This window comes from Aythya marila, assembly GCF_965140915.1.
Source record: "Aythya marila genome assembly, chromosome: 4".
NCBI lineage: Eukaryota > Metazoa > Chordata > Aves > Anseriformes > Anatidae > Aythya > Aythya marila.
This window is the reverse complement of record NC_139045.1, coordinates 71,411,845-71,421,390: the sequence shown is the minus strand read 5'-3', so window position 1 is coordinate 71,421,390 and position 9,546 is coordinate 71,411,845. Positions and strand designations below refer to the sequence as shown.

General features: G+C 49.9%; 1 protein-coding gene and 1 long non-coding RNA gene across 2 annotated transcripts; both read right to left on the bottom strand.

Moving 5' to 3' along the window:
• Positions 1 to 285: 285 nt before the first annotated feature.
• On the bottom strand, positions 286 to 4,898 carry LOC309877437 (histamine H2 receptor-like). Its single transcript, XM_082758752.1, has 3 exons — positions 4,589 to 4,898; positions 1,647 to 1,823; positions 286 to 1,033 (listed from the first exon to the last, which is right to left on the bottom strand). The coding sequence occupies exons 1-3, from the start codon at positions 4,858 to 4,860 to the stop codon at positions 355 to 357; spliced, it is 1,128 nt and encodes a 375-aa protein (XP_082614878.1). The 5' UTR covers positions 4,861 to 4,898; the 3' UTR covers positions 286 to 354.
• Positions 4,899 to 5,040: 142 nt separating this feature from the next.
• LOC309877438 lies at positions 5,041 to 8,987 on the bottom strand. The gene is made up of 3 exons (XR_014317360.1): positions 8,944 to 8,987; positions 8,133 to 8,298; positions 5,041 to 5,104 (listed from the first exon to the last, which is right to left on the bottom strand). It is a non-coding gene; the product is annotated as an uncharacterized lncRNA (long non-coding RNA).
• Between the last annotated feature and the right edge of the window lie 559 nt (positions 8,988 to 9,546).

Below are 9,546 nucleotides of genomic sequence, written 5' to 3'. Positions count from 1 at the left end.
CAGGGCTCAATCAGGACGAAATACCATCACAACTTGTAGGTCACCAGAATGTGCATACAGTAAGACAAAGTCACGTTATTCTACTGATTTCTTTTCCCCAGCATGAAGATTGGATTCATATTAGGAAATACTCATTAAAAAAATAATTACTCAGGAAAGAATGAGCTCCGTTAGCTACAACAAATTCCTCTTTGTTCATAAAACTGTGGAAGAGAAAGAAACACATCGTTGCTGTATGCCCCCAGCTGTAATATTTCAGCCCCTCCATCCCCTATTTTCCAGCCATGCACTTTTCCACGAGGACGTGCTCTTGCACTTTCTACACCACCACCTCCAGCGACCATCTCTGAGCCCCTACTGCTTGGGTTTGCCCTTCAGGACACCATTGGGCACCGGCACGGTGATGTTATATTCCAGGTCAGGAGCAGTCCTGGAAAAAGTGGCTATGGACACCATGTCCTCCCCGATGTCCACCTGCGACCTGGGCCTGCAAATGAGCAGCTTCTTCAGGGCCCGCTGGAAGTCCCTGTTGAGGAAGGCGTAGAGCATCGGGTTGATGGTGGAGTTGCAATACCCCAACCAAGTGATGACCTTGAAGGTGTCCACCAGGACCGTGCTAGCGGAATCGGTGCCCCGGGCAGCCAGCCAGACGTTCAGGACAAAATACGGCAGCCAGCAGAGCACGAAGACAGAAATGATGATGCTAATGGTCCGTGTGGCCTTGTTCTCCAGCTGCAGGTGGTTCTGCCGCTTGCTGTTGGGGTGGTAGTGGAGCTCCAGGGTCTGCGACATGATGCGGGTGGCCTTGAGCCGCGACGCTCGGTAGATGAAGAAGTACATGCTGCACATGACCATGAAGGGGACGAAAAACGCAAGAGCGGAGGCCACAATGGCGAAGATCCAGTTGGTGACGAAGACGCACTCGGTGCCCGCATCAAAATCCACCCCGGGGATCTCGTTCCAGCCTTGCATGACAGGAAGGAAGGAGATGAGGGAGGAGTACACCCAGACCGTGCAGGTCATCACAATGCATCTGCCGAAGGCAAGAGATGGGGAGGGGAGAGAGGGTCTGAGTTATTCTGAGCTGAGAACATCCAGGACAGCCCAATCCCCATGGTAACCCCTGTGGGATATCACCGCTCGGTATTCCCAACGGGCTTGGAGGAGGCACTGAGCAGGGAAAAAGCTGGGGTACAACACATCTGTACAGCAACAACTAATGACTGGGTGCTTGGATCCGTGGCTTACAGAATTGGGGCTGGTGTAAGGGATGTTCAGAGCTGGCAGAAAAAATAGGAAGGAAGGTTTTATAGAGGATTTTTGTTAATATTTAAAACAACAGCATGGAGATTTTTCCAGTTGGTTCCAGCGTTAATATCCAGCCATTATCTTACCTGCTGAGGATCCTTCCTGAAGCATCCTCTCTGCCCACCCTCAGACAACCCTCCCCACCCTGCAGACCTCATTTCAACGTTTCACATGAAACCTTGGCAGAGCAAAGTTCTGCAAAACTTTAAATGGTGCGAAGATTCTTGTGTTCTGATTTAGGGCAGAAAAAGCCAACGGCTCATTTGGTCCCTTTTCATTATAGGCCTTGGCCAAGTGAAAATTTGGAAGGACCCAGAATGAGAAGCAGCTACACTCACCTGCCACGGGACATCCTTCTGGAGTAGTGGTAGGGGGTCACCACGGAGCAGTATCTGTCCAGGCTGATAAAACACAGCGTGACGATGGATGCGGTGCAGAACATGACATCGAAGGAGATCCAGACTTTGCAGAACAGCTTCCCGAACAGCCACATCCCCGTCACCTCGTAAATGATGCTGCGAGAGAAAACGGGCAGAGACTAGAGGCTGATTTAATGTATTTCAAGATTCCACTGAAGAAACATCATGTTTTATTGGAGGTACTCAAGATGAGCATGCAGTGGAGTGAAGCTCAGACAACAGATATTCACCCTCAAAATGTAATCCAAGGCATTAACCCTCAGGTGGGGCATGGCTGAAGAAAACCAAACCCAAGTTTCTTGCCTGCAGGTGCCTTGGTCAAGGTGCTTTGCTCCAAAAGCTCCCAAAATACACATCTGCACAGCCTTGTTTATCCCAGCTTTTTCCCATGCCATATGAAGCACAGCGTTTTATGAATCCTCCCCAGTTTTTAAGGTGTGGAAGATGCTGCCTCTGCCAAGAAGCTCGCTTTTCATCTGGTCTCATGCTTCAAAACTGAAGGATTTCAAGTCTTGGATTAAAAGAAGATATATATATATATATCCTAGGATGAAGCCTGAGTGGCTTGTACATAGCTCACAAATGCCTCAGTGAGGGAAGCACAACAGCAAAAAGCAGACATTATGCCAAAACCATTCCCAACAAAGTCAGGGGGGCCTGTAAGAAGTGAGCAGCGAAGGAAGGAACATATGGCAGCTGTAGGAAGGCTGATGCGTGTTCCTACAGCACTCAATCAGCTGCAATTTGCTTCCCCTTTCTTTCAGCAGCTTTCTGTAACTCCCGGGGTGCTGCTGAAACAACCATTGTGTGTGAATTTGGTGTGGAAGGCTGAGTACCTACCTATTGCTGCAAAGCTTTAATTATCCTGTAACTTCACAGCTTTATGGCCAAGCAGAGGGAAAGCAGAGCTGCTGCGGGGCCCTTAGGTGGGCTCAGCTGCCTGGCAGGGGCAGAAAGAGCCAACTTGCTATCAGGAGCTAGAAGCCAACACCTGCTCCGCATTTAATTAGCCACCATTCATTAAAACCACTTGTAAAGGTTGTTTTAGAGCACAACAAGCAGGGTAAGTGCATTGCTGGAAGTGCTGTTGAAGGGCTCCAGCTGCGGGCAGCATTTTATGTGGGCTGCTGCTCACAAATCCCCCAGCAGAATCTGTCCCTGTGCCCTGGTGCCCTCTGCTTGCCTGAAAAGCTTGTGGTGTGAGCACCTTGGCTGTCCAGAGGCCAACAATGCTGCGGTCATGAACATCCCTGCACACAGATCCCGTACCTAACAGCCACCACCACGCTTCTTCTGGGACCCCCCTGGCCTAGCGATGCTCTCAGAGCACAAGGCAGGGGCCACCCACTCCGTTTTCTCTGGTGCATGCAGCCTCCGAAGGCCCAGGAACGCAGCAGGTTAAAAAGGATTAATAAAATCCTGAAGAAATGCACCCCACGAGCAGAAATGAAGTCACCTCGGTGTTTCATTTTTGCTTGTGAAGCTCGAAACTCTCAGCCTGGAAACAGATGGGCTGGTTGGAGGATCTCAACAATGAGCTGAGCACAGCTGAGCTGCTCCTTCCAGCGAGCCAAGCCAAGAACAAAGCAGAAGTCCTGCTCCTACGACGTTAATGCATCAGATGGCAACCACATTTTTCCTTCCTTTCTATCACAAAACCTCTTTTTGCTGAGCCAAACTGCCTCCTAGGGTCGTTTCTTTTCCTCCTCTTTGGCATGTGCTACCTACCACGTGCACCGAGGAGCAAACTGTGCTTCAGAAGAGCAGCATGGGCACGAAGCTGAGAAGCTGGGTAAGATGTGACCCAGACCTCACATCAGGAAACCTGCAACATTTGAGGGGTGCAGACCAGAAGCAGAGCTGCTGGCTGTCCTGCTCTAGCAGCAGTCATGTTCCTCCACCACCCTCTTGCAGCATTTCCACCACCCCAGGGAGAAACCCCACCAGCAGCAGCACAAACCTCCCGGTGCAGACCCTAATTCCCACCGACTGCAGCAGGGTAGGAGCAGGTTCCAACCAAGCTGCAATAAAATTCCCCAGCACAGATATTTGCAGTGGGGAGGACAGGTGAGCACGGATGGACGACTCGAGAAGCAGAATTTAAAAATTTACACAGTTCAGAACTGAAGCTGGCAGTGGTACTGTTCGTAGGGCACTGCTAAGTGCTTTATTCCCACCTGACAGCATAAACCACTAGCTCGGTTTGTAAATTTGTTTTGGGAAAATACCTTTCAGTGCCAAACTCAGAAGCGTAGGCAGCCCCGTGAGAACGACAGCTCGAAAGGGGAAAATAGCCTTCAGCTCCTCTGTGGTGCTCCAAGAGCTCTAAACACAGCTCAGCCACCCACCCTACACAAACTTAGGGCCACTTTGCAGCACGAGACAGACAGACCCAGCATGAACATTGGTCTGGGGATTTGTTTCCCTAGGATCATCTAGACCACAGTTGTAGCCAAGTGAAGGTCCTGATAATATACACCTCATGCAGGGAGAATCTGTTCTGAAGAGGCACTTAAATATAGAGAGAGCCTAAACTACCCTAGAAATAAAATCCTAAAATAAAAAAAAATGTAATTAAAACCCTTACTTTTACGCAAGGAGAGGGGAGATGGCCTTCGTCCCCATGCCAACGTGACAGACACCGATCTGCAATGGTAATAGGGGCAAAACAATTCCCCCACACGCAGTGAATCACATTTGATACCCTACTGCAGGCTGCACTGTTTCTGCTCATGCAGGCAAATGATTAATTTTGCGAGGCTGCCAGCCTTCCCCACGAGTTCCACCAGTGTGTCACCTTTGGAGCCAGAAGGAACAACCACAATCCTGTGTTTCGTTCAAAGCTCAGGGGATCTTCTTACCTGAACGGCATGACCAGGCACGCTACGAGGAAGTCTGCCGTGGCCAAGGACATGATGAACATGTAGGTGACGGTCCGCAGCCTCTTTTCCACCACCGGGCAGATAAAGACCACTGTATTTCCCAGGAGCGTGACCAAGTCGATGAGGGTGAGTATTAACCCGATGACTACCTCCTGGAGGCCAATCTCTGCCCGGCTGCCACCTCCTTTCACAAAGGATGACGCAGTGGAGGAGAAATTAGAGAGCCAGGACTCGTTTCCGTCCATCAGCATCCTCCCACTGTTAAAATCTGGATGGCAGAGAAGGGGAAGCAAATTACAACTTCAACACGCGGTGAAGGGAAGCACAGAAGCCACGTTTGTGCTCCGTTGAAAATTTCACACACCCTGCTGCGTCTCTGCCATCACTGCCCCATGGTTATCAGTCCGTCGTGGTTATCAGCCCAGAAGTGTCTGAAACATGTCAGGATAAACGTGCGGCGCTGGGTGAAGTCCTTCACGGCACCTAAAAGCTCCCCTGTGGATGACAAGTGTGTTATCAGGGGAAGCAGATACAAGGGGAAAAAAATCAAACAAAAGCTCTGCGAGCGGAGAGAAGACAAGCAAGAAATTGAAATCCAGACCGAAAGCAGCTCTGCTAAATCCCCCTTAGCAGCACGCCATCCCCCCAGAATACATTCTCATTACATCTTTGCTGTCCACAGACCAGGTGAGGCTGCTTGCCCAGCCTGCTTTGAGGCTCCTGGACACCTCTACAGCTCTTCTAAGACTGTGATGGACCAAAACCACAAACAGTTTCCAAGAAGTAAAAGCGCCGTGGATTAATACGATGGTGTAACAATGTTCTCTGTTTTGTCCCTGACTCCTTTTCACTGCAATTCCTAATGTTGTTTGCTGCTTTTGATTGGCACTTAGCACCAAGCTGACCTTTCCACGATCCAAAGATCTCCTTTCCGAACGGTAATGGTCGGCTCAGAGCCCACTGCTGCAGACACAAAGGTTGGGTGAGATCAGGAAATTAGACACCCCCCTTTTCATCATCCTCAAAATCCATCACTTCACAGCTGAATATCTTCTTCCATTTTAACGCTCAGTCACTGAGCCCCATAAAAGCTTTACTTTTTTCTTTTTTTTTTTTCTGTTTCAGGGACTTGCTGCCTGGGACCCAAAGCTCTCCTGCCCCACCAGCACTGAGAACAAGCAGCTTTGCTGGGCATCGGGCCCCAGGCAGGTGCTGCTAAAAGGCTGCAGGGTGTCTTAAGTACAGCAGTCACAAGGAAAATGAGCCTTGGGCAACATTTCACATCCTGATAGCACCACATACAAATAAAAAATATAAAATCCTACCTCCAGCTCTCCCATTATTAACAGAAGAGGAGAGTCTAGAACATTTGCTCTAACAGTCCCTTTGAGGAGATCATCAAAATGGATGGGCTGCTGAGCACGGTTTGATTCTCACGCAGCCCCATTTTTTGGCAGAAAAGCTGTTCAGCCTGCTCTCCTCCTGATACCTCCACGCAGCCAGCATGGTGAAGATGGTGGTTTCCCCACAACTCCAGGGCTGCTGCGGGTCTGGAAGCAGTCCTCTGGTGTCCACCTGAAGTTGGTCCCTAACCAGGTTAAGCACACAGCTATCCTTTTGTTCTCCTAGCAGAGCATGCAGCATTGAGATGGGCTCCCAAGGCATTAACAGGACAAATCAGCTTTGCTTCATTTCAAAACGTTCTCCTTTTTTCCCTCTGGCCTATGGCCTTGAATAATTATTGATGAGGATGCTGGGTTTGCTGTCTGAGGTTTTCAGATGTAACTCTGAAACAAAAGAGCTTAGAAGTTAGATCTTCCTTCTCCTGCGGGATGTGCTCATGGTTCAGGGCATGCAAGTGTTCCTCCAAACAATTAAAGCAGATCGTCACCTACACACAGATGCTCTGGTACTGATCTGCGAGCACACACTGCTCTCAATCTTCAAGCAGAAGGGGAACAGAGCTCTTAGAGTCCACCTCTGCAAGCTCTCTGTGATACCCAAGTACCACCTTGGCCACCAGGATAGCCCCGGTTAGGTCTTTCCAAGCGGAAAACCAAAAGCAAGTTGCTTAATGCAGGATATATCTAGGAGCACAACACGATGATGCTCACAAGTAACAAACGTGTCCACACTCACAAAATATCAAAGAAACACTCTTGTATTATTTTCAGTTGTGACACCAGGACAGACTGAGCAGCTGGAAATCACACTTACCTGACCACCTACGCCACTTCTCCAACCACAAATATTCAGCAAAAAAAGAAGGGATGGTGGATGCTTGAAACTTCAGGTTTGGATTCAAGGTGCAGACAACAGGGTCCTGCTGCTGCGGGCTCCATTTCAAGCATCCCCACATAAAGCCCCTGGAAGTGCATCTGCAGCTCATCTGCTCTTTATGTTACAACCAAGCATCCTTTATTTATTTTTATATTTATTTATTTATTTTATTTTTGGGCAGACAGCAACTTATTTCTTTCTTCCTAAGACATGCTACTTACTGCTGAACCATCTGGAGCCTTGTTAATACAGGAAAGCAGGGGATGATACAACCTTAAAATCTCTGTGGAAATCCTTGGGACAAAGCGGGATGTGCCATCCTCCTAAGGGATGTACTCTCACAAAGTATTGAAATAATAAGTAATTAAATTCTTGTATGAGCTGCAGCAGCTCATGTGGCTATGCTGCTGACATAGCACAGAGTCTTTAACATCTCTCTTTCAAGCTTTCCTGTAAGGAGCCCCCTAAAATCAGAGGGATAAATGTCCCACTGCACCATGCTATGCAATCAGCCCAGGAGGAATGGGGACCTCAGGTGCCTCAGAGTTTGTGTTGCTTCTATTTGGACATCCCAGTTATGCTTCTCTTAAAAAATTAATGGGACAAATTCTGTTCTCAGTCTGCCCGAGAGAAGTCTAGAAGCAACCCCATCATTTCAGCAGCTTTCCTTGAATATACAGAAAGTCTGACCTAATTTATTCAGCAAACAAATCCCAGGTAAAAGGTTAATTTCATTACTAACATGCATATTTTGATGGAAAGGGGGGAAAAACACTCTGCAATCTCAAAGCTGACTGGACTCTAAAATCTTACTGGAATTGTGAAAATGGGAAATACATTTTCTGCCACTCTGCTCCTCTGCTAAACTGAGTAAGATTCAGCATAGGGCAACAAGCAGCTGCCCCAGGACCTCTGTGGGAGCTGAGACCACAGCAGGACAGCAGGGTGTTGTACAACAGTGTGTTAATAGCGAGTTACTGTGCAAGGCTGGTGATAAAGGAGGAGGAAAGTCCCTGTGGGTGCTCCCACCTGTAAAACATGCATTTGAAGAGACCACACGAGCAAGTGTGCCTCTGTCTTGATTTTCCTTCTCTCTCTTCCTATTCCAGCTGAAGGGCAGCATTTCTCAGGCACAGATGATTTATTTCCATCCCCAAATCAGTGCAGGGGAACCCCAACTACCTCTCCAACACCTCACTAGACCTGCGTCTGGCAGCCCACCAGAAGCAAATGTGATCCTTACCTTCAAACCTGGCCATTGCAGGCAGCCAGCTGGCTCAAAGCATCCCAGCAGCATCTCGGAGCAGCAGCAGGGTGCAGCTTGTAGGATGCCCCGGTCCCTTCCCACCAAGCATCCCCAGCCGGGCTGCGTGCGAGCATCGTCCCTGCTCCACTGCTGGGCGTCGAACCTGCATCATTAAATAGCACAGCCCGTTCCCGTTCGAGATCTCTCCCCCACAGAAGCAGCACGCACTTTTTCTGCAGGAAAAGCGAGTCTGTAGCACTTCTCCGAGGAGCAGGCACAGGCAGGAGCACGATCGTACGCTACAACTCAAGGCAAAGTTAAACCCACGATGCGAACGCAGGGAACTGATGAGCTGGGGTGCAGAACCCCAAATCTTGGGGTGCAAGCAGCAGCCTCCAGGGATGCAAATCCACAACCCGTAGGGGTGCAAAACCCTAAACCAGGGTGGCTGCAAACCTCCAAGCCTCAGGATGCAAATCCTCAATCCCTGGGGTGTAAAACCCCAAGCCCCCTTGTAGTAAATCCCATGCTACGGGGGGTGAATCCCTAATCCCTGGGGTGCAAATCCCATGCCATGGGGGCAAACCGCCAGCCCCTGGGGTGCAAATCCCCAACCCTCAGGATGCAAAACCCCAATCCCGGGATGCAAAACCCCAACCCCTGAGGTGCAAAACCCCAACCTCCATGAGGAGCCCCCAGCACCGATCACTCCGGGCGGCGCCCGGGGGCACAGCCAACCCTTCATGGACGGTGCCAGGGGTGGTCAAATCCCCATATCCCATCCCTGGGGACCGTCGTCGGCTCTTACCGGCAGCAGCTGGAGCCTCAGCCCGGCTCCGGAGCTCCGGGGCCGGGGCAGCCGCCCCGCCTCTCCCCGCCTCCCTCAGCCACCGCCCCGCGGGCCGGGCTCAGGGGCCGGGGCTGTCCCCCTCCGGGCCCAGCGGCCTTCAGGGCCGCCTCGCCTATCCGTGGCACCTGCTGTGTGAAAATAAAGCAGTTTGGGTTTATATTTGCCTGCCATGTGTAAAAAAAGTGCTTTCTGGGTGGCCGTGTTGGAGAAAAATAGCGGGTTTTGCCTGCGCTGTGTGGAGAGAGCGGGGTTTTTGGCCCCTGTTGTATAAAAAAAAAAGAGGGGTTTTGACCCTAGCTATTATAAAATAGCAGTTTTGGCCCCTGTTGTGGAAAAACTGCAGGGTTTGGGGATGTTTTGTTGTTTGGTTGGACTTTTTTTTTTGCTTCCTACCATGTAAAAATACAGGGTTTGGGCCCCTGATATGTAAAAATAGTACGGTTTTGCCCCTGCTGTGGAGTTTTTTGTCACCGTTGTGTAAAAATATCAGGTTTTAGGGGGAGAATTGGGAGCGTTGGGAGGTGAGCCCACTTGCTTCCCTCAACTCACGTGAGGTGCCTG